Source organism: Heteronotia binoei, chromosome 1 (genome assembly GCF_032191835.1).
Source record: "Heteronotia binoei isolate CCM8104 ecotype False Entrance Well chromosome 1, APGP_CSIRO_Hbin_v1, whole genome shotgun sequence".
Classification (NCBI taxonomy): Eukaryota; Metazoa; Chordata; class Lepidosauria; order Squamata; family Gekkonidae; genus Heteronotia; species Heteronotia binoei.
The window spans coordinates 23,450,910-23,475,923 of record NC_083223.1 but is presented as its reverse complement, the minus strand read 5'-3'; the positions used below and the strand labels follow the sequence as shown (position 1 = coordinate 23,475,923).

General features: G+C 41.6%; 1 protein-coding gene across 1 annotated transcript in view; it reads right to left on the bottom strand.

Annotated features, from left to right (window-relative positions):
* Positions 1-20,303, bottom strand: part of TRPM8 (transient receptor potential cation channel subfamily M member 8) — a 111,995-nt gene extending 91,692 nt beyond the window's left edge. The window contains exons 1-5 of the mRNA XM_060232453.1: positions 20,190-20,303; positions 17,547-17,620; positions 15,800-15,956; positions 13,355-13,532; positions 2,891-3,063 (exon numbers count right to left, since the gene is read on the bottom strand). Of these exons, the coding sequence (XP_060088436.1) occupies positions 2,891-3,063; positions 13,355-13,532; positions 15,800-15,956; positions 17,547-17,620; positions 20,190-20,279 (672 nt within the window). The 5' untranslated portion in view covers positions 20,280-20,303. The remainder of the gene's footprint in view (positions 1-2,890; positions 3,064-13,354; positions 13,533-15,799; positions 15,957-17,546; positions 17,621-20,189) is intronic.
* Between the last annotated feature and the right edge of the window lie 4,711 nt (positions 20,304-25,014).

The following is a 25,014-nucleotide window of genomic DNA, read 5'->3' as shown; positions in this document are numbered from 1 at the left end:
CGCACAGCAGAGCTGCTGAGCCAAACCTCTCTTCCTTCTATTGGCTGAGGTTCCCTCCCCCCCCCCCGCACAGTCCCCTGGGGAAGGAAGGAAAGAGTCAGAGCTTCCTTTGTCCAGTTCCCTGGTTCCCATGGAAGAAACACAAAGGAAGCATCTTTAAGACCAGAGTGCTAACGTTTTAAGCATGTTTAAAGTTTTTGAAAATATATATTTGTGTTTGTGTTGTTTATAAAATTTATATCTCTGCTACCTAATCTTAAATATGTACACACATGGCCCAGCCTGACATGGCCCGGCCTGGCCCAACAAGGTCTCATTTATGTCAGATCAGGCCCTCATAACAAATGAGTTTGACACCTCTGTTTACCTCCATCACCTGCCAGTTTTGCTTGCAATGCAGTCCCACGTGGTGGTGGTGATGAAGGCAGTGAAATGTACAAACTGTTGACCTCTGTCCTATGGAAAATCATGTACTATCACATACGACTTTGCGGTTTCAGCTGCTTCTCACCCTCTTGGCTGCTGCTACCAGCTTCCTATATGGCGTTTGCCACATTTTTAACAACAACAACAACAGGGGCAGGACGATGGCTTAATGGTAGAGCATCTGCTTGGTAAGCAGAAGGTCCCAGGTTCAATCCCTGCCATCTCCAACTAAAAAGAGTCCAGGCAAATAGGCATGAAAAACCTCAGCTTGAGACCCCAGAGAGCCGCTGCCAGTCTGAGTATACAATACTGACTTTGATGGGTCGAGGGTCTGATTCAGTAGAAGGCAGCTTCATATGTTCATATATTCAACAAACCTCTAATGAAGTACAGTTAGTGATTTACTAGAGAGGGGTCTCCCTGGAGTTCAAAACCTACGGTCTTGTAACTGGGTGCTGTTGATTGTACTTGATTTACACTCTGTAATCCTGCCTTGAGTCTCAGCTGATAAAGGAAAGGAAAGGTCCCCTGTGCAAGCACCAGTCGTTTCCAACTCTGGGGTGACGTTGCTTTCACAACATTTTCACGTCAAACTTTTTTACGGGGTGGTTTGCCATTGCCTTCCCCAGTCATCTACACTTTCCCCCCAGCAAGCTGGGTACTCATTTTACTGACCTCGGAAGGATGGAAGGCTGAGTCAACCTTGAGCCGGCTACCTGAAAACCCAGCTTCTGCCGGGGATCAAACTCAGGTCGTGAACAGAGCTTAGGAGTGCAGTACTGCAGCTTTAACACTCTGTGCCACGAGGCTCTTGATTTTATCAGCTGATAAAAGCAGACTCTAAATAACCAAACAACAATAACAATATGGCTGCCTCACTCAATTGATAGCTAGTGAACTGTCAGGATCAATTCACACAAACACACATTCTCATGCTGCCTGATGGTAGTTTTGGAGTATGCAGCAACAAGACAAATACTGCTGACTATGCAAGACTAGAGAGCAGCATCTGCAGCACTACACGTCAAGTAAATGACATATCTGTGTGCATAAGTGCAAAGGGATGTGTGTGAACTGTGAGCAATTCTATGCTCAACAAGTAGGTTATTCCACACAATACTGGGGGACGTGGGCCTCTTTCCTGATGACTGAGATGTAATCCACTAACTGCTTGGGCACAAAAGCTACAGCAAAGTGCAAGATAAATGTAGGGGGAGTGTAGGGGGAGGATTCCCATGCCATTTTTCCAACCCTAATCAGCCCCCTCCTTGATGCTTTCATGTGCCCATTAAGAAAAAACAGGCAAAACAGCAGCTCTAAGAATTGTCTAAGATTCTGAAAATATGGCTTGGGAGAAGGGTTTAATCCTCCCTCATCCATGTTGCAGACTGGGTCTGAATTGGTAGGGGGTACAGCTGTGATGTACCACTAAAAACCACAAGGAAAAGCCAATCAGAGATTGCCACACACCTTCCCTTAACCTCCAGATGTTTTGTCCACATGATTAAACATTGGCCTAATGTATCGTATCTTCTTGTCCTTTCCAAATTTATTTCTTTAGCTTATATCCCATTCCTTTCTCTGCCAAGCAGGGCTCAGGGTGACTTCCAACAGTTAACATACAATAAAATCAGCATATTACAATTTTAGGATCCACATAATTACATGTTAAAAACCTAACAGTCAGTCTACTACGTGAGATGGTGCCCCAACAATCCATCAGAGATGGGCACAGAGAGACTTGTGGCCCAACAGTAAATGGAAAAACAGCCCTAGAGAAAGAAAGGCAAAGAAGGAGGGGAAGGAAGGAGAAGGAGGTAAGATCAGGGGAAAAAGGAACACAATAAAGGAAAATAAAACAATCAGGATGGAAGGAGGGGAAATAGAGAATAAAGAAGGGGGAGGGGAGACAAATGATCTCTCTGTTACTATCCTCAACCATTTGCCCAGTGGAACATCTTGGTCTTACAGGCCCTGCAGAATTGAGCCAAGTCCCACAGGGCTCAAGTCTCACTAGACAAAGAGTTTCACCAGGTTGGAGCCAGAGCCAAAAAGGCCCCGGTCATGGTCAAGGGCAGCTGGTCCACTTTAGGGCCAGGGATTACGATAGATAATCCAGACGAGCATAAATCTACTGTCATCTGATAATTGTCTGTATTTATCTTTTAAGGATGAATCACTTCTGTGTTTTCCAGAATCCCACATAGTAACAAATGCACTTGATTGCTTTATAAATGACACATTAGTGATAATACACTTCTAATCCTTTCATTAACATTAAACAAGACCAGGAACAGTTCAAGCTTCGAGGAGAGTAAATTAGTTTAGAGTAAGAAAGAGCAATACCTGGAAGCCCTCGGTTCAGATGTCAGTGCAGTCATAACCTCACATCTGGGAAGCAAATCAATCCCTAATTTTAATCGGAGAAGTTACCTAACACCACGACGTTCATCGAGATCAGTACCTCAGCATTGCAGTTTCTGATCAGACTCTCCCGATTGGAAATCATCCCCCAGGAAGCTATGCCGATGGCAACTACATTCTCCTCTGAGCTTCTACTGATGGTGTTATCTCGTACTACTTCCCCAATATACTTCATCAGCCCATAATGAGTTCCGCCAGTGAATATCCAGGCCCCTGCAGATTACAAGCAATAACAAGGTTCAGTTGAAATTCACCTGGGCCGCAGATTGTTCAATAACAGAGAATCTTTTCATTCATGTGAGTTCACATGCTACATAATTCTTGTGGTGGACATGTGGGCTGTTGACTGACATTGGTCAGGGAATTCCAAGCTGTGAATTTAATTTTCAGGCAAGTGCAGGCCTGATTTCAATCAAGAACACAGTGCACAGCCTTCCCCAATGCCATTTCCCTAAACTGCTCCAGAGAGTCCTCTAGAACAGGGATCCCCAACCACTGGGCCATGGATCGGTACCAGTCCGTGGCCTGCCAGCAACTGGGCCACAGAGGAAGGCAGAGGCACCACACCTCCCCTTCCCACCCAGGACCCAGGCAGACAAAAGAGCCAGTGTGACCTTGCTTCGAGGCAGGAAGGCAGCCTCAGAGTGAGGCAGGGCAGCCCCACTGCCCCTTCCACCCACCCAGAACCTGATCAGCTGACCAGAGGGGGGTCTTTAAATGGGAAGGGGAGGCAGATTGGCCTTCTGCCATCTGGCCACCTAGTGGGGAGGCAGCAGAAACAGCCCCAGTCTTCTCCCAATTTAAAGACCCCCATGGGGGCAGGGATGGGGTGTGGGTGGGGGCAGCCTGAGGCAGCAAGAAACCCAGCACTGCCCCCCTCCCAGTCTTTGGAAAAATTGTCTTCCATGAAACCGGTCCCTGGTGCCAAAAAGGCTGGGAGCCACTGCTTTAGAATGAGGAAGCACTCAAATTATAGAAGATCATTCATTGGCACACTCTCTTAGAGAGGGAGACATAGGAGACAGCTAGGCTCCAGCCACCGGACCACTGGGGCTGAGCGTGGAAGGCGCTGTTGGGTGGCTTTTCCGGTTTATTTTCTCTTTTGCTCGGTGCAGATATTTCATTTTTGAGTTTGTTTTGGAGTTCTGGTTTTTTTATTCTTTTTTTTTTTTTGGTTGGTGTGCTCCTCCCCCCCCCCTCTAGGGCGGGGCGGAAGCCACAGGCATCCGTTTTGAAAGGAAGTCGAAAGGACGCTGAGAGGACTGCTTATTAGCGCGATCCTAATTTCTCGTTGGCTCGGAAGGCTTTGGAGGATACCGGAGTGCTTAGGAGAAGTTTGCTATGGGTGCTTCTGGCTCTTTTTCTCCTTCGGCTGGATCTTTTGTTGTGTTTCCCGGTCTGGCCCTGCTTGGGTTTGGACCGTTTGGGAGTGACAGAAGCGACGGGAGTTGATTGGACGGTGAGAAGAGAGACGAGAGAAAGAGCGGAGACTGGAATCGGAGTCGGAGTTGGAGACGGCTGTTCGGAGTGCTACACAGGCTGAGGACTATGAAGCAAGATTAGAGAACTTCTCAGTGCGGTGATAGAGGAAGGGCGTGATGGAAGATGGACATTAGCTTGTTGTGAAGTTGCGGGAGAGTGACAGAAGAAGAGAGAGAGACTGACGGATGAGAGACTCGAGACTTATATTTGAGTTAGACAGCCTTTTGGGGAGAAGGCTAATTTAATTAATGCAACTATAGGTGGATAAGAGTGGGTGTGTGTTTAAATTTAGATCGAAGGGGTGATATATATTGGAAGAAATCTGAAGAGGTAGAAAACTATTTATATTTAAGAATCTATAGACGTTTATATAGCCTCACCCTAATCTTCTTATCTAACTGGATTGGATCTTTATTTATTCACATATTTATTTACTGTCCCTTCTTTTGGTTTTGCCCACTCCAAGTCTTGTGCGGGGAAGCAATTTATAGTATTGGGGTGAGAGTGAAATAAACGGGTTTAGTAGTTCTGGATAGGGTTGAAGATTTATTAGGTACTGAAGAGAACAATTGAACTGTTTATATCATTTTTGCTTTTTGCTGTAGTGTATAATTGTTATAGTATAGGGAAGAACTGTGTCTTTGAAGATTTCAATAATGTCTCAACAAGGGAAAACCAAATTCTCGCCAGGCCAACCGAAAGCAGTAGGAGCTTCAATTTCTCAAGATTCAATTAAAGAAATACAGCAAAATTTTTTAGAGGCCTTAAACCAGATGCAAGCTACTTTAACCAAACAGATGGAGGGACTTTCAAACAAGTTGGAAGGTCTTGACGATAAATTTAAGGATACCAAGAGAGACATTACTGAAGTGGTCAAAATTACCAAGTCCATAGAGGATAAGTTAAAAGTAACAGAAAACAAAGTGGGAGAATTAGAACATAAGCAGTCTGAATTCAATAGTAAATTGGCCCATATAGAAATGGGCCAGGCGGAATATGTTCTTAGATTTTTGAACATACCAGAAGAGAAGAATGAGAGTTTATTAAAAATAATAGGGGAAGCTCTAATAGATATTTTAGAGATGGAGAGGGATGAAATAGAGAAGGAAATTGATTTTGCTTTTAGAGTCAATACCTTATATGCAAAAAAAAATGAACTCGCCCGTGAGGTACATGTAAAGTTTGTGCGCAAGGCCATAAAAGAAAAGGTATGGAAGGAAGCCAGAGAACAGCAGTTAATGATTAAAGGGGCAAGAATTAAGATCATGAAAGAAATTCCATGGTGTATAAGGACCAGGAGGAAGGATTATATGAGATTAACTGAGATGTTACAAGAAAAAGGTATTATGTATAAATGGTTGGTCCCGGAAGGTATTTTATTTACCTATGCAAACACTAGATTCAAGATTGACTCTGTTTACAAATTAGATGAATTTATTAAGAATCATACAAAGAATTGGCAAAGGAAACCAAGAGGGAAAATTTTTAAAGATATGGAGGGGCAGACACTACCGAGAGAGTCCATGCATCTGGTAGACCTCCTGGATGTAAGTGAAAAAGAGGAAGGAGAGGTACCCGTAGGTGAGGAACTGTCCCAGAGAGAAACGAGGCTGCAGAAAAAAAAGAAGTTCCAATTAACTGAACAGTAGAAACTTTACAATAAAGCGATGGCTAGTAAACTGAAAATCATCTCGTTGAATGTTAATGGTCTAAATTCCCCGCAGAAACGAAAAAGAGCTTTTTTACAACTTAAAAGATTAGACGTAGACATTATCTGTTTGCAAGAGACCCACATAAAAAAGAAAGATGAACATCTGTTAATTAATCGAAGATTAGGAAAGGCGATTATAACTTCAGAATTAGAAAAAAAGAAGAGAGGATTAGTAACATATATTAAGTCAGATATTCAAGCTGAATTAATTTTTGAAACTAGGGACACAAGATGCCAAGGCATCGAAATAATGAAAGACCAACATAAATTCCTCTTGATAAACGTGTATGCACCCAACGATAAGCAGGGGCTATTTTATAAGGATTTGTATTATCAGGTGACAAAGTCTAAGTATGAAAATATTTGTGTCATTGGTGACTTTAATGCAGTTAGTGTTCCCAAAATTGATAGAAGTCCTAGAAACCCCAATAAAAAGAAAAGAAATAAGAATAATAAGTTGTCAGGAAGTAATGTATTACCTGAGGCTTTTTTCAAAATGGCAGAAGAATTTGTTTTAGTGGACGCATGGCGCTCTATCAACCCGAATAAGAGAGATTATACTTTTTTTTCTAATAGGCATAAGTCATAGTCAAGGATAGACATGGCTTGGTTATCGTTAGGTTTAGCGAAATTAATCGAAGATGTTGAAATTCTACCCTCTACTATAGCCGATCATAGCCCTATTTTTCTATCTATAGGGCCCAGTAGAAGAAGATCCTCAGGATGGAGGATGAATGCAGGTCTGATGAAAGACAAAAAATTTATGCAATTTATAAAAGAAGAATTAATTTTTTTTTCAAAACAAATGCACAGAAGGAGGTTTCACATACAACAGTCTGGGAAACTAGTAAGGCTTTTTTTAGAGGATTAGTTATTAATTTTTCCGCAAATAAAAAAAGAGAAGAAAGTAAAACTCTCCTGAATTTGACAGATCTAATTAAGAAAAAAGAAAGACAATTAAAGATGAATCCGTCTTTGCAGGATATTAAGACGGAAATTAGAGATTTGCAACATAAGGTTCATTTATTATTTTTAGAAGAAATGGATAGGAAGATAGCTTATTCTAGACAACAATTTTTTGAAAAGGCAGATAAACCAGGAAAATGGTTAGCGTATAAAATCAGGAAGGAAAGAGAAAGGAAAACAATTAAAGCTCTGAAAGATAAAGAGGGAAGACATAAAACCCGAATAGAAGATTTGAAGATAATAGTAAGAGATTTTTATACTAAGCTATTTAATAAGGTGGAATTGAATAAGGAAAAACAAGATGATTATTTATCTAATAAACAATTGATAAAGCTAACAGAGGAAAAGAAGAAGATTCTAAATGACCCGATTACGATGTGGGAAGTAGAGGAAGCTTGGACTAAATTAAAGAAAAATAAGGCGGCTGGTCCAGATGGTATTCCTCCAGAGTATTACATTACTTTTAAAGATATTATTATAAATTATTTTAAAAATCTAATAGATGAGGTCTGGTTCTCAGCCAAATTACCAACATCTTGGAGATCCAGTAATGTTATCCTCATCCCGAAAACAGATTGAGAAGTTGATGATATTAGAATGTATCGACCCATTTCTTTGCTTAATGTGGACTATAAGTTATATGCCCTTATTTTGGCCAACAGAATGAAAAAAATTCTAAATACAATAATACACTCAGATCAGACAGGCTTCCTTCCCAGGAGACATATGCGTACTAATATTCGGATGTTACTAGATATATTAGAATATTATGAACTAAATAGGGATAAGGCCGTGGCTCTTTTTTTTCTTGATGCAGAAAAGGCATTTGATAATGTAGACTGGAATTTTTTATTTCAAATACTAATTAAAATTGATTTGGGGTCTGATTTTATCAGGAACATACAAGCAATTTATGATAAACAAGTAACCAAAATAATTATAAATGGTGACTTGACCGAGGAGATAACTGTAGGCAAGGGTACAAGACAAGGCTGTCCCTTATCCCCTCTTTTATTTATTTTATCATTAGAAATCCTTAATAATGTTATAAGAAAGAATACTAAAATTAGAGGACTAAAGATAAAAGGGGAAGAATATAAACTTCTAGCATACGCGGATATGGTGTTGATTCTCCAAAATCCTTTAGAATCAGTCAAGGAGGTCTTAAAGGAGTTAGATGAATATGGAGAGGTTGCGGGGTTAAAGGTAAATAAACAAAAATCAAAAATTTTGACTAAAAATATGACCCCACAAGAGATTCAAGACCTGGAAAGGAAAACGGAGTTTAAAATGGAAAAAAAAGTAAGGTATCTGGGTGTAGAAATAACAAATAAATGTAGCTCTATATATGAAAATAACTTTGTTCCTATGTTAAAAGATACGGATTCAGTTCTAAAAAAATGGGTCAACCTAAAATTATCCTTTATGGGAAGGGCGGCTCTAATTAAAATGAGTATACTTCCTAAAGTTTTGTTTCTTTTACAAATGATTAATTTTGCAGCTAGGAAACCTTTCTTTAATAAACTAAATCAACAGATAAGATCCTTCATCTGGCAAGGAAAGAAGCCGAGGGTCAGATGGAAGATCTTAACTGACTCTAAAGAAACGGAGGACTAGGCCTTCCTGACCTTGAGATCTATCATATGGCATGTGCTACTGTATGGTTAAAAGAATGGATAACACTACAAGATAATTGTATATTGGCTTTGGAAGGGTTCGATCTTCAGGCAGGTTGGCACGCTAATCTTTGGTACATAGAAAAAAGTCAAAAGTATTTTAGAAGTCACTTGATCAGAAAATCCCTCTATGAGGTCTGGCTGAAAATTAAGAGAAAAGTATACAGTAATATCACACCTAGATGGGTCTCCCCCGAAGAGGCCTCAGTACAACCCCACTTACGGAATAAGATGAAGGTGATTAGATATATAGATTTGCTTGATGGAAAGAACAAACTGAGAAAGAAAGAGGATTTAGAAGCCCTGGGGATAAAATTGGACTGGTGGATAATGACGCAAATAATAACTAAGTACAATAAAGATAAATTGCTTGGTTTTACCAAGGAAGATTTTAACTTTGATAGAATACTAACTATAGGACAAGATAAAGTGATTAAGAAAGTGTACAATTATATGCTACAAATGAAGCTTGAGGATGAATCGGTTAAGGTATCTATGATAAAGTGGGCAAAAGATTTCAACAAAAATATAACTTTAGAACAATGGGACTTATTCTGGAAGATCAACTATAAGATTGTAAAACCGACTAATTATAGGGAAAATGTCTTTAAGCTCTTCCACAGATGGCATATTACGCCCTTCCAACTGAATAAAATTAATCCAACCATCTCGGCGAAGTGTTGGAAGTGTGGTACAAAGAACGGCTCGTTCTTCCACCTATGGTGGTCATGCAAAATAGCGAAAAGATATTGGGTAGGTGTGCATAAAATACTATCCGAGATATTAAAGACAAATATACAACTTAAAGCAGAATTAATATTACTCTCTTTTGTTAGAAATGAGATCCCACGTGAAGATGAATATATAGTAGTTTATATTTTGACGGCGGCCAGAATTCTGTTTGCCAAATTCTGGAAACAAAAGAGTCCTCCTCAGCAAGATGAATTAGTTTCGAAAATATTACAGGTTGCTGAACTGGATGTCTTAACTAATTTGAATAGAGGAATGTCAAAATGTGAAGCTTTGGAAAAATGGAAAAAATTTTACGATTGGTTGGGGAAAAAAATGATGTAAAGGCTGTATTTATGTAAATATTTTTGTCTTGCTATTTGATTTATCTAGGTAGGAGATGTTAATAAGATCGGAGAAAATCCACAATCAACCCCTTCGGACATGAATTTAGACTGTATAAAGTGGGAAAGGATGTTTATAATTTGGTTTATTTTTTATTTATGTGTTTCCATATTTGATTTAAATAAAGTTAAAAAACAAAAAAAAATACTCCAGTTGGAGGCGGGTGTTACTTTGATGTTTTTAAAAGCATATAAAGTGGGATCTCATCAAATGACTCATGTTAGAGGCCCCAGGGATATAAGAGAGGCCATGTTGGATCAGGCCAATGGCCCATCCAGTCCAATACTCTGTCACACAGTGTCCAAAAAAAGGGGACCATTAACATGGAGGCATTCAGATTCACGCTCAGGCATTGGTGTTAAGGGTATGCTGTCAAGAACCAGGAGTAAGTGTCCCAAACCCATGTCCTCCCTACCCAGCCACGGAACCTCCATCTTGGCAGGATTCTGTCACAGCCATCTCTGTTTCAGCCATCCCACCACAGCCTCCAACCCCTCAACTTAAGTTGCTGGGGTGACATCCAGTGGCCACCCATGAACAGATATAGCTGGATGTCATCAGCATACTGATGGTATCCTAGCCTGAAACTCCACACCAGTTGGGCAACGGGGTGCATATAGATGCTCATCAACATTGAGGAGTGGATTGTCCCCCTGAGGGGCTCCACATACCAGGGGATGCCTGGTTGACACCTTCTCTCCCAGTGCCACTCTCAGTCCCCAACCATGGAGAAATGAGGTAAGCCACTTCAAGACTACTCCTCAAACTCCTACCCTGGCAAGGCAGTGGGCCAAATAATTATGACTGATTGTGTCAAATGCTTCTGTACGATCAAGCAATAACAGCAGCCTTCACTGCCACACTCTAGGATTTCATAAATTCTTTCAGCTTCATGAATAAGCAACCAAATTCACTATAGTCATCTAAGCTCCTGTTTCATCCCGCTGAGCTCCACAGTATACCAGGAGAATAATTTAGATCAGGAACATAGAGGACACCAGGAAGCAATTTCATCAATGGCTTCAGAGAGATGGGAATTCCAGTCCTCTATTAGTGCACCAAATAAATCACCAGGGGGCATCAAATCCTATCCCACAGAGTATTCTGGAACCCAATGGGGTCCATTAGTCTCCACAAATGAGCATAAATCTATTCACTGCCTAGACAGAGAAGGGCTAGGACACCCAGCTGGGCCTTCAGGACAAAATCATCTGACCATGGCATTTCATCCTTTGCAATCAGATCCATGTCAATCACCACACCAAAGATCAAATCCAATGTGTGTCCTGCTTGATGTGTGGGATCCGATACAATCTGCAAGAGTTCCAGTGCTGCTATGGAAGACACCAGGTCCAACGCCTGCTAGGAGGCGGCAGCATCAACATGGATGCTAAAGTCTTTTAACACTATCAGTCTTGGGAACTCCGAGGCCAGCCCGATATCACCTCCAGCAGGCTTGGTAGACTGTCCACTGGAGTGCTAGGTAGTCAGTACACCAGATAGGCAGCTACTCTCTCCTCAGTGTCCCAAACTATGGCAACACAATCAATACCAGTAATCTTTGGGGTGAGGAGTGCCCTGAAGGAACAACCCGCTCAGATGAGACTGATGGAGGACTGAGTAACCTGGTGGGATCAGTTATTTCAAGGTGACCTTATTTTGATCATGCATTCTATCTTGCACTGTGTTATCATTTTGCATCTTCATAGTCTTATTGTTTATGGACCTGGCATTACACAACATCAGTGTTGAAGAGGGGTATATATTCCTAGATGTCTCACTGATGTGTCTTGGGATGAGATGAAAGTTAGAATGAAACTGAGCTCATTAGTTGCCTTGATTGCCCTAATGAGGCTGAAAGGGTACAAATTTTAAAAATAAAATTAATATTTGCCACATTGGGGAAATGTACATATATGTGTGTGTATATATATACATATTGGCCAAAGCTAGGCTGATCTTGTCAGTTCTTGGAAGCTAAGCAGGTTTGGCCTTGGCTAGTATTTGGAAGGGAGAACACCAAGGAATACCAGCGTCATGACATGGAGGAAGCAATGGCGAACCTCTTCTGAATGTTTCTTGCCTTGAAGACCCCACAAAGTCACCATGAACCAGCTTTAAATTGACAGTACTTTCACCACCACCACAGATACTGAGGGCTATACTTAAGTCTCCCTAGCACAGCAAATAGCAGCTTGCCAAGGCTTTTTAGGTTGGGAAAATTGCATGGGGAAACACTTAAGTGCCCTTAACCCATGTGCTGAGGTCCCTGTCTAATTTGGGCCCATGTGTGCCTGGGAATCAAATTCCCAGCACAGAACTCCCAGCAAACATCAAGTCAACAGTCCTCATGTCACTCATATTGACTTTGTAACATGTGAATTGACCTATAGTTTGAAACATGTAGGAAGTATTCTCTAAATCCCATCAAACGCATTCTTTCACAGTGCCACTGCAAGGCTTTTTTTTAGCAGGAACACACAGGAACATAGCTGTGGCTGGCTTAGCATCAGGGGTGTGGCCTAATATGCAAATGAGTTCCTGCTGGTCTTTTTCTGCAAAACAATGGTGATTCTGGGGGTGTGGCCTAAAATACAAATGAGTTCCTGCTGGGCTATGAGTTGCACCTGGTTAAACAGGTAAAGGTAATCCCCTGTGCAAGCACCAGTTGTTTTTGACTCTGGGGTGACATTGCATCACAACATTTCCATGGCAGACTTTTTATGGGGTGGTTTGCCACTGCCTTCTCCCGTCATCTATGCTTTACCCCTAGCAAGCTGGGTACTCATTTTACTGACTATGGAAGGCTGAGTCAACCTTGAGCCAGCTACCTGAACCCAGCTTCTGCGGGGATTGAACTCAGGTCATGAGCAGAGCTTGGACTGCAGTACTGCAGCTTACCACTCTATGCCGTGGGACTTCTTGCACCTGGTTACACAGTATTTAGTGCCAAAGTAACCTCTCAGAAGCGAAAATAATGCCCCCCATGGCTCTTGGGCAATCAGTTTCCTGAAGCTGCTATTTGACTGCATGGAAATGGGAACTGTATCAAGGGAACTCACACCAACTCATTAAAAAATGCGGCATTTAGTTTTGTCTTTACTTAGTATAACATTATACTTTTCAATCACAGGGTGATCTCCAGGGTTATGCGTATGAAGTGCATGTAAGCTTTTCTTTCCCACTCTCTTCACTTTATATTCCCCCATGATTTTGCCCATGCCAAAACGAAGAAGAGGAGGAGGAGGAAACTGGATTTATACCATGCCCTTCACTACCTGAAAGAGTCTCAGAGTAGCTTACAATCTCCTTTCCCTTCCCCGCTTCACAAGAGACACTCCGTGAGGTAGGTGGAGCTGAGAGAGCTCTAACAGACTGGTCTTGAGAGGAACAGCTCTGTGAGAACTTGTGACTGGCACAAGGTCACATCAGCAGGTGCATGTGGAGGAGTGGGGAATCAAACCCGGTTCTCCCAGATTGTCTGCGCACTTAATCACTACACCAAGCTGGCGTAGTGGTATAGACTGTGGTTTACCTTTAGATTGTGCAATGTAGATCAAACGGCTGACAATCTTGCGCATTCGTGGCTTTAAAGCAAAATTTTTTGCTCCTCCTGTGACAGAGATGATGAGGTTGGGTGTTTTTAGATGCCACTGCTGGGTCATGAGGTCATAGAGAGTTTCAGAGTCGGTATCACATGACAGGCGAATATACTTGAGAAAGAGAGAAATACATTTTTACAAGAGACGAAACATTCCATTTAGTCTCATTTTGCCAAGACCTTCATTCTCATGCATCCTGCTGCATTCAGCCATATTAAGTCAGTAGCTAATTTAGATGAGATGCTAAATAACTAGCTGTGCACTGTTTGCACACTGGAGATTAACATGTGGGTGGGGAGGTGGAGAAACTTCTTTTGATTCGTGAAAACCTCTGATGAAGCAAAAGTTCAGAATAAGGAACTGGTTAAAGAACTAACCTTGAGCAATGTGTGCATCTTCAAAGATTTATCCATCTTGGTAAATAATATAAATGCAGATTCTGAAGAACTAGTTTTCTCTTCACTTTTAAGCTGGTTTCCATGCAGAATAACTAAGCAGCAAGTCCCACAAAACTGGATGAGTCTCATTTCTTAGCCAGGTGTGCATAGAAATGCAGACTTCATGAATTTAATGGTAGGTGTGATTATTGTTTCCACAAAAGCTAACACAACTACACATCACACACTTAGTGTGCTTTAAGCAGAAATGTGAGCAAAGTGAGTTTAGGGTTGAAGAGGAAGTATTGCATATATTCTTTTAGTGTTTGTACCCCCCCCCAAAGGAACTCCTCAGAAAAAGCACCTCCTCCCACATTTTAAAATTTCCAACAATATGGCAATCAAATGCTTAATTTGGCAAGTGGTTAAATGTGGGTTTCTCCCCCCCCCCCCCCCGTCCACCCCCTTATGGTATCTTAGCAAGCATTATATAGCACCTGGAATCCTTTTGTAATGGACAGTTCTCACAATCTCATCCTAACAATGACAAGTGACCCTGCTGAAATATTCGTCCTGCTGGGTTTTTGCCTTTTAAATTAATTAAACATCTGGAATAAATGGAAACAGTAAGAGGTCGTTTTTTAGAAAAATAGCTGGTGGAGCTCATCTTGGGATTGTTATGCAGTTGCACCTACTATTCAATGGGCAAGGTGGGAAGGAGGAGGTGGAACCCTCAGAAAGGTGACCTCCTCCTGAATTCAAGTAAGTAAGTACTTACTGGGAACAGTAAGTAACTAAAAATCAATAGGCCTTGTTAACCCTGTGGATTTCCTTCTCATGGTGAAATGTGCTGTCAAATCACAGCTGGTTATATAAGTGATGCTTAAACAGAATAAAGCATGTGCTAGACAACCCCAACATATTTGCACTGACCCAGAACTGGATTATTAAAATCTGTTCTGTCCTCCACGCCTTAAAATAAAAGGGAATTGTTTAACCCTTGAGATTTTTACATTCATTCATTGCATTTCTACCCACTGCTCCAAATTTCCTTCTAAATGTATAACAGTAGAAAGATAATAGCATTTTCACATAGCCTCGTACTTTTGGAAAGATAAAGAATGTAAAGGGAGTTTCCCAATGCAAGCCTAAGCAGAATTATACCCTTCTAAGTCCACAGAAATCAGTAGTTAAGAAGGGTGCAATTTGGTTTAGGATGCCATTGCCAATAGGGATGGAAGCAAACTGGGATAATGCAGTTCAATTCATGGTTCGTGATATGCCCGGTTTGTGAACCACAGACCATCGGGAACTTCTAGGCATCAAATTAACCGGTTTCGTTTATGTGGTTCATGACCTTGTAGAATTGTCTCCTGGTGTGCTAGAGACACCGAACCCACAGGGGATCTCCAGCTGGCTCTCCTCTACCAGCTCTACAAGTTTGGTGAGGATTGGATTTACACAATACAATACAAGCTAAGGAGGACATGTATTGCTGTGGTTCACAGGGAAACTTCCACCCACCCACCTTTGGTTTGAAGTTTGGTAAAGATCTTGATTGAATACACAGTCTCCATTCGTGAACCTTTACAAACCTCCACAAACAGCTACAAAGTTTGTAGAAAGTTAGTGCTGGTTGACTTGACATGAACTTGACGTCACAAAGCATGAACCAGCCAAAACTCATCACAAACTTTAATTTATGAGCTGGTTCATGCTTATCTATAGCTGTCATAAAACAAACATTAGTGGCACCTTGAAGACTAACAGTATTTATTTCAGTGTGAGCTTTTGTGAGTCAGACTTGAGCTGTGATTCATGAAAGGTTGCATTGAAATAAATGTTGTTAATCTTTAGGGAGCCACTGGACTTTAGCTATACTTTGCTATGGCAGACTAACATGGCTACCTCTTTTCAACTATCAGGGTATGTCTGTCAGTATGCCAGTCCTGTTCTGTAACCATCTTAAACCTCCATACAGTGAGAGGCATTTTAACTCACCTTTCCTCTCTTGCCCAGGTTCTCAAATTCAATGTCTCCAAAGGCATCTGTTGGGAGTTCTTTGGTGTGTTTCTTGTAATTCCACTTCTCTTGGCTATTAATCTTAGTGCCTTCTATATGCTGAGATTTTAAGTAGCCACATTTACACAGGTTGTCACTACCAAGATGGGCATATGGAGAAAGAGACGTTACAGTTAACCATCACATCATTCTACTTGCTTGTTTTGTCAGGATGCCATACCCAGAACAGTTTCCCAAGCTATCTTAGGCAACTGTCAACCCATTCCAAACAAGACATACCACTGGAAGGAAAAATCACAGAACTGTGGCTGACTTATTTTGGCCATGTCATGTGGAAGAACTCACTAGATAAAGCAATTGTGTTTGGATGGTTAGTGGAAAAAGGAAAAAAGAAAACCAGGCCACCAAAGAACAGAGGCGAGACACCATAAAAGTCAACACCAGCCTGAACATGGAACAACTCAAAGAAACAGTACAAGAGTGGAAAACATGGAGGGAGCTGGCCCATAGAATTGCCAGGAGTCGGACAGGACTGAATGGTTAACAACAACAACAACCCATTCCAAAGTGCCTAGATCCTTTATTTCAATCCTTGCAAGCTATGGATATTAGGCAATTTTTAAAAAACACAAGACCAGCAGAAGGAATTATTTACTAGGAGTTTAATTATTTAACCAAGTAGAGAGGTACAACAAAGAGTTAGCAATGCATGCAGGACTTCCTCTAAAAAGCTCCAGGAACAGATGTGATGTGTGTTCAGAGCCTCTGATTGTGGCAATTGCCAGGGAAGCTCTTTGCCTACTGTGCTAGGTGAAAAAGGCAAATGTCTCTGTCAGATTTCTGCTTGGCAACTGCTGCAACCTCTGTTGAGGCTACTGTAATACACTCTACGTAGGTCTGTGTCATGAAATGAATGCAAAGTTGTGGCCAGCCTAGAATTTGTCAGCAGTACCTGACAAGATCTAAAAAGGTGTCTGGATAGTGATTAGCAGAGATTTTATTTTGTTTAATTCATGTTAAAGCTGTAGAGCTTTAGCATGTGACTTTATAGACCATTCCCTGTTATGTGCTTGGGAGGGGCCGGGGTATCATGGAATCATACAGTTAAGAAGTTGTAAGCGGCCTGAGGATCATCCAGTCCAACCTGTTGCACCATGCAGGATGACTTAAAGTAATCCCTGAGAAATAATAATCCAATTTCTCTTTACATCTCCAAGGAGGTACAGCCCCTTAGGTGGTACCTAGGGCTGCCAGAGAAAAGCTTCCCTAGATCCAGGAACTGGGCTTTACTACCTTCAAGTCAAAAATCCATCCCTGTTCTTTCCATGAAAACGTTGCAGCTCCATTAGTGCTCCTCTTTCCAAACAGCAGTAGCTTACTCCACATGAACAATGTAATTCTATGTTTTGGTTACATTGGCTGAAAAGTTATAGGAGTCCTGTGAAGATCCCTACTCTGACATAGTTTGGTGTAGTCTGATGCTGAAGACATCATGAACTCACTGCAATACCAGTGTACTGCTATACTACAACAGTGACAATATCTGCACAGCACTGCCAGTGAAAGCCCATTTTGGGAGGTATTATGCTATTTCAGCCCAGAGTTCTGTTCCCCCCACCATGATGATGCTCATTTAATGCCATTTAATGTCACATTAAAACAGTCCAAGGCATATCACAGACCCGCAATTGAAAATTACAGAAACTGACAGTCAGTATTTGCTTACTTTGATTTGGCATCTTTGGTAAAAAAGACACATTCTCTCTTCTTAAAGTTGTCTTGAATGAAATGCACCAAATCCTTTAGAAGCAAGGATTGAAAGCTTTGGATGAAATACTCTTCTCAAAAAATAGAACAAACTACGTATATGCATTCATTTAGCAATCATTTCTTTTGAAAATACATACGTTATTTCCAATATACAACTCACAAAGGTAGACCTATTTTAATTTTTCAGAGCACAATCAGCATAGTATTATAGCAAGAAGAGCCTTGCTGAATTTAGTGTTGCTGTCTACTGTTAAATATTCAGGTGTTAACGCACAGTATGATAACCAGTGTGGTATATTAGTTAGAGTGTTGACTTAGAATCTGGAGATCTAGGTTCACTCAGATTTCTACTCAGGCTTCAGTCGGACTAGAAGGTTGGCATGGTATGGGCACACCACTAACATCTTAATTTCATTTGGGAACAGAGAATCTCAGACACAGCACCCTGAGGAACCTTTACAGTGCAAAGGGCCCATGGTAGATTGTTCACAGTTTTACAGTGTGGTTCAGGATTTTTTAAATAAACAATGTTTTCCTGGCGCATACTTTTATGCATACATCTGAGTAAGGGGGAAAAACTTGCCTGGAATGGATTGGAGCAGGGGTGTCAAACATACAGTTTGGGGGCCGAATCAGGCCCCCAGGAGGGCTCCTATCGGGCCCCTGAGCAACTGGCAGTCATCTGCTTCCTTTTCCCTATATCTTGCTTCCTTCTGCATAATAGTTTGCTTTGCAAGGCTTGCTCAATTGCACAGGAGTTACTGGGCTCTATTTTCTCCATTCGCTGAGGCTCCTCCCTTGGGGAGGAATAGCTTGCTTTGCCAGGCTCTCTCAGTTGCACAGCAGAGCTACTGAGCCAAGCTTCTATTCCTTCTAATGGCTGAGACTCCCCACCCCTCAGACCCCTGGGGAAGGAAGGAAAGAGCCAGAGCTTCCTTTGCAAAGTTCCCTGGATCCCATGGGAAAAAAGAAAGCATCTTTAAGACCAACGAGTGCTGGCATTTTAAGCATGTTTTAAGTTTTAACAATATATATTTGTGTTTGTCTGTGTTCTTTATAAATTTATATCTCTGCTACCTAATCTTATATAGGTACACACATGGTTCAGCCCAACTCGACGTGGCCCGGCCCGACAAGGTCTCATTTATGTCAGATCCGGCCCTCATAACAAACGAGCTTGACACCCCTGGACTGGAGGGTTCAGCCTTCCCATCTGTTTTGTGTGTGTTCCTGCGTGTTCAGACATCCAGAAATGCAGGATGAATGTACGGACATCTGTAAGCACTGAACAGTTGGCTGTTTGTTCCTCATCAAACTTGTCATATGACTGGGTGAGTATGACTGGGGAATGTGCACCAGATGTGGCTGTGTGAATGAGTCCATTGAATCCATAAGGGAACAGCAACTATATTGGGCCAAATTGTGTCCGATTGCAACCTCAGTGATGCAAGTAACCCTTGGACAGTCACCCTCTCTCAGCCTAACTACCTCACAGGGTTATCATGAGGATAAACCGCAGGAGGGGAAATGATGTTGTAAGCCAGTTGTGAAGAAAAGTAGGGCATAAATACCAAATAAATAAATATAGTGCACTGAAGCTTACGAAGCAAGCAGCACTGTAACAGTGGGTCCCAGTCTTGCTTTACACAGAATTGGCTGAAGACCAGAACAAAGCACATAATACAAATAAACAAAGTCTAGTGGCACCTTAGCAATGCCTTAAAAAGGTAAGGGGAGGCGGCTACTTTTCCACAGCACTGACAATCTAACTGAAAACAATACAACTGTACAAACTGAGAGCCAGTTTGGTGCAGTGGTTAAGTGTGTGGATTCTTATCTGGGAGAACCGGGTTTGATTCCCCACTCTTCCACTTGCAGCTGCTGGAATGGCCTTGGGTCAGCCATAGCTCTCGTAGGAGTTGTCCTTGAAAGGGCATCTGCTGCAAGAGCTCTCTCAGCCCCACCCACCTCATAGGGTGTCTGTTGTGGGGGGGAGGGAGGTAAAGGAGATTGTGACCACTCTGAGATTGACTATATAAATCCAATATCTTCTTCTTCCTCTACCTGTAGAGTGCTAAATAATATATAGTAATATCAGTGAATGTAGCATAAAACAATAATCAGTAACATTGATGTGTATCTTGGACTTTTTGTGGCTGTAAATCTGTATGAAAATCGTTTTTATTGTGTATTCTGTCTTTTAGCCTTATATGTTGTTTTTTAAATTAGAGGACATGATAAATCCTTTAATATCCCTAATGCTAATTCTCTGTTATTTTATTTTTTGACAAAGACCCCATGAATCAGGTCCCCATGAGCTTTTGCTCAGTAGTCACTCACGCAGTAAACAACCTACAAACAGTCACAGAATCCAGCCACAGTGGTCCACCATTAGATTAAAAGAACATCATCAACTTTATGTACTCTCCGGTATATATCACAGTTTCATTTACCATCGTTGTTAGAGTCTGGAGGGATTTTACCAATATTTATTATTTTATTTTAAAACATTTGTACATAGCCTATCCCCCAAAGGGCTCGATGCAGCCAGCAACAAATACATTACTTTTCAAAGAATCAGATTTCACAGCTCACTTACACTTTCATTATACGATAGATCTGTGCTACGAGAGATACTGGAGTAAAGACTTTTTGAACTCTCCAAGGTACCATTTCTTCGGCTTCTCATGGTATATGTGGAATCAGAAGTAGCCCGCCTGCCCAATGAGACAAAAAAAAATGTTTGAAAGCAAGCTTGGGATTTGAACTGTATTATTTGTAAAGCTGAAAATAAAAGGGCTATACCAGTTACCAGGAGATAAAAAATAAGGCCATGTCCAATAAGGTACAATATATATTTTATTACTCAGTTAAAATCCTCAAAATTCCCTATGTGTTCACCAACAGGCTTCATAAGGGAATCTGTTAGTCTTGCAGTAATTCTTCAAAAAGAGTGCTGCAAGAGTAACAGATTTCCCTGACAAAGCCTGTTAGTGAACTCAGGGATTTTTTGGAATTGGTGTGGAGACCCCCCCTCCTTCTGAGTTTAAAAGTCTGGGATTTTCCCCCCTCTCTGGAAGTGGCAAGAAGTCAGTTCTATTGCCTGCTAGATTACATCTATACATATGCTAATGGACATATGCTAATGGCCCTGATTACATCTATACATATGCTAATGGCCCTGGTAGGAAACTCACCTAAAGTATTTAATGCTAAGAAGCCTCCAGGTAATTCCTAGAGATTTCCCAGAATGCCTTCCAGGAGGGCTCCCAAGATTCACCTGCAACCTAGGCAGCCAAAGTCAAGAGGGTGGATGGAGTGATGTAAAGGGGATGGAGACACAGGTTTGATAAAAACTTTTGCTTTAAGGAGGACAGCTGTCTTGGTTCTGGTTCTTCAAAGGGAACAGACCTCTGAGCAGTGGTCAGTCATGGTGGTCATCTTTTACTGAGCATGCGGTCTTCCAGATAATGGGCCATAGATAGGAACCTTGTAACTTTTTAAGATCATTAGTGCCTACCCTATTTTAACATCAGTTAGTGTATGCCTAGAAAAGGGAGAGAGGATTGTGTTTATGGCCAATGTTCTTTTGAAATCCATTTGCTGATCTAGTGCTGTGCTTAAGGATGCTTGTAAATATTTTCGGGGGGGGGGGTTACTTTGGAGGTTGGCTCTCAGTCTCTGTACCACCTAGATTCCCCTGCCATCTTGGTCATGCTAGTGCAAGAGAGGCCCCAGGTTGGGAGGAAAACAGTCAGTGTGCACATGGCTATTTCTCCAGGGGAGCCCCAGAGTTGTAATTGGTCCCCATGGTAACCAGGATCTGGGTAACAGAGGGCATAGAGATGGGGCCTTGTTGGAAAGGGGGGCAAGGAGCCCTATCCCTCCTAGCAGGAACCTCCCAAAAATAACAGGTGGTGGCAGTGAGTTACCCTAGTGTAACCCCCTCCAAGAATTGGCAACACGGACCTGTTCCATTACAGATGTTTACTGAGTGATAAAATATAGTCTAATCTTATTTTGCATCATCAGCCTTGACCTTAATTTTTTTTATATCATATTTTTAAATCTGACATTTGCTTTTTATAGGGTCATGATACGGGTCCTCACAGTAAGGTCTTCAGATGTTGCCTCCTCTAGCTGGTATATCCTTTCCCATTATTAAACAGAAAGTCAGAAACTTCTGATTACCCAGTGACATCCTTTTCTTCCATGCTTGCAAAATCCCATTGTAACTGCTACATTTCCTTTGGCGCCACTATTGTCACCCTGACTGGGATGGCCCACCCTGGACCAATCTTTTCAGATCTCATAAAGGTAACCAGGGCTGGCCTTGGTTAATATTTAGACCACCAAGGAAATCCTGGTTGTTACACAGAGACAGGCAATGGGAAACCACCTCTGTTCATCTTTTGCCTTGCAAATCCAACAGGGTGACTATAAATTGGCACTTTTTACCATTGTCTGCTAGCTTTTAATAATGAGCTATGTTATTTTTTCTTTATACAATCATGTTTTCATTTTATTTTTAATATCTTTTCTTCTGTTTTTAATTTTCTAAGGCCTCCTTCATGGATAAAGTATGTAAGCATAGCTGAAGACTGTACCGCCATACAAATAGTGAGCACAGCTGAAGCATAGTGAAGCTTTACTATGGTGAAATAGTGAAGCATAGCTGAAGACTGCACCGTCATACAAAATAGTGAGTGCCCTCTTGTGCCCTAACCCATCCATTGGCATCTCATGCTCTGCAATCAGAATTACCTGCCATGCATGTAACACCAGCAATATACGTATGAAGTACCAAGTACCTCTGCCTTCCCACTGAGTTTTGTATAGTGGCCCATTACCGAATTTGTTTTGGTTATGGTGGACATTATGCAGATTTCCTCTTTAAAAAAACAATGAAAAAGAACAATCCAGGCATGAAGAGCTGTTGGCTAAAGAGATAGCAACCAAAGTAACTTTGTTAATGTCACAGGTAACATTGTGTTTGGAAGTGTGAAGTTTTCTTAAGAGGGGGTGATGATTTTTGCCAATTCCCCTTGCCATGGCAGAGCCAAAATTATACTCTTCCTGAACACCAGCAGACTACCAGGAACAGAATGGGGAGAGGCATAGGCTGCTCTCATACACATTGAAAAATGCCCTTTCAATGCACTTGATTCAATGAACTTTAAATGAACTTTCAGTGCATGTCAACTATTATTTACAACTGAATTTTGTATTTTCAATGTACTTTAGCAGTTGCTTGCAACTGGAAATTCAGTTGCAAATGATTGCTAAAGTGCACTGAATGTGCATTATCCAGTGTGTGTGAAAGCAACCTAAATGGGCAGGAAGCGGTAATGCAACCCCCTCTCCCTGCCTTAGGAGAACTGAATTGCCTTTAAATCTTTGGGACTGCATGCCTAGATAAAGGGAAAAGAAAAAACATTATTGATGAAAATGTGTGTCCATTAAAACCAGTTTAAGCATCACCAATATTCAATACCCAAACATATTAAAAACATGCAACCAAAAACGTAACAGAATGAGTTGGCCTGAACTGGAATAAAATGTTTGTGTATGTCCCTATATGCAGATGTGTTTGCCTGATTGTTCAGGAGAATGTGTATGCATTCGTACATGTGTGACTGCATGTATGCAAAACTATATATGTGTGCATAATGGCACACAAAGTTAGAGATGATGGGATAAAGGTCAGATGTTTCCCTGCTTCCTCACATATGTGTAAAATATCATGCCCCCCCCCCTCTATCTACCTGGAAGGTAGGACCAGAACCAATGGGATGAAATTAAATCAAAAGACTTTCCAGCTCAACATTAGGAAGAACTTCCTGACTGTTAGAGCGATTCCTTAGTGGAACAGGCTTCCTCGGGAGGTGGTGGGCTCTCCTTCCTTGGAGGTTTTTAAACAGAGGCTAGATGGCCATCTGACAGCAATGAAGATCTTTTGAATTTAGGGGGAGGTGTTTGTGAGTTTCCTGCATTGTGCAGGGGGCTGGGCTAGATGACCCTAGAGGCACAGAAATCTCCATGAAATCCTCAGATGACTGTTTCCCTTGACACCATAAAAGCATGTCATCAGAGAAACCAGCTCTTTCATATAGTAAATATGTGTTTATGGAATGACTTCATTCCCTTCAACTGTACAGTCTCTTATTGAGAAATAGTTCCTTTACTTTGGTTGTCTGATGCATCAGAAGCAAAGTTGTTTTTCTCTTTGTTTGCGTCTAGCAGAAGAGACCACAGATTTCTCTCTCTCTGCAACTAACTGTACACACCCAAAAATGACACCTCTGAATGCTGAAGCTCACATCAGCCTCCAGCACCTTTATTGCTTCACTTCCCAGCTTCACATAAAATGATACCACTGGGTGCCATCATTGCGGAATCACTACCCACACTTCAGTAGTAATACCATTAGAAATAATTAACTTACTGCAGCTAACTGCCAGTTTGCCCCACCTGACCTTCGTCTGCGGCAGCCCCCCCTAGAGCTGATACTCAGGGCTTTTTTCATAGCGGTAACTCCTTTGCATATTAGGCCACACCCCTCTGATGTAGCCAGTCCTCCTGAAGCTTACAGTAGGTCCTATACTTAGAGCCCTCTAAGCTCTTGGAGGATTGGCTACATCAGGCATCTGTGGCCTAATATGCTACAAAAAAATCCCTGCACACTCATGAACACCCTGCAGTCACCACAGCAGACAGCCGCAGCATTAAAAACCCATCAGATCTCAGAAGCTAATCAGGGTCAGTACTTGAGAGGGAAACCACCAAGGCAGGCCGTGCAAAGGAAGGCAGTAGCAAACCACCTCCGCTTCTCATGTGACTTGAAAGCCCATTGCTGGGGTTGCCAGAAGTCAGTTGTGACTTATCAGCACTCACTTACAGAGCTGAGACAGACAGAGGTGTATTTATTTCTAATCTATAAAAGTGGGACATATAAGACCTGCTGTCAATAAGGATATGTTGTCAAGTGTCTTGTTTTCAAATTTTTCCACTCAGCAAAAGCTTTTTTAAAAATTTAAAAGGCTTTTTATTAGTTCTAACGGCACATTAAGGCTGCGAGAAGTAGTACATATGCTCAGCATCGTTTAGACTACTCAGGAAGTGTACTCCAGACTTGCCGAAGCATCTTCGAAGGTCCATGCAAGCATATTTGAGGAGTGCAGTGGGAGAGAGGCCGCTCTCCCTGGTACTGATTAGACATATTATCTTCCTTGCAGGATTGAGCTCAGGAGACGCCAGTTCTTCTCATTTCCTGCCAGTGCCAAAGATAGGGTTGCCAAGTCCAATTCAAGAAATATCTGGGGACTTTGGGGGTGGAGCCAGGAGACTTTGGGAGTGGAGCCAGGAAACATTGGAGGTGGAGCCAGGAGACATTGGAGTGGAGCCAGAAGCAAAGTTGTGACAAG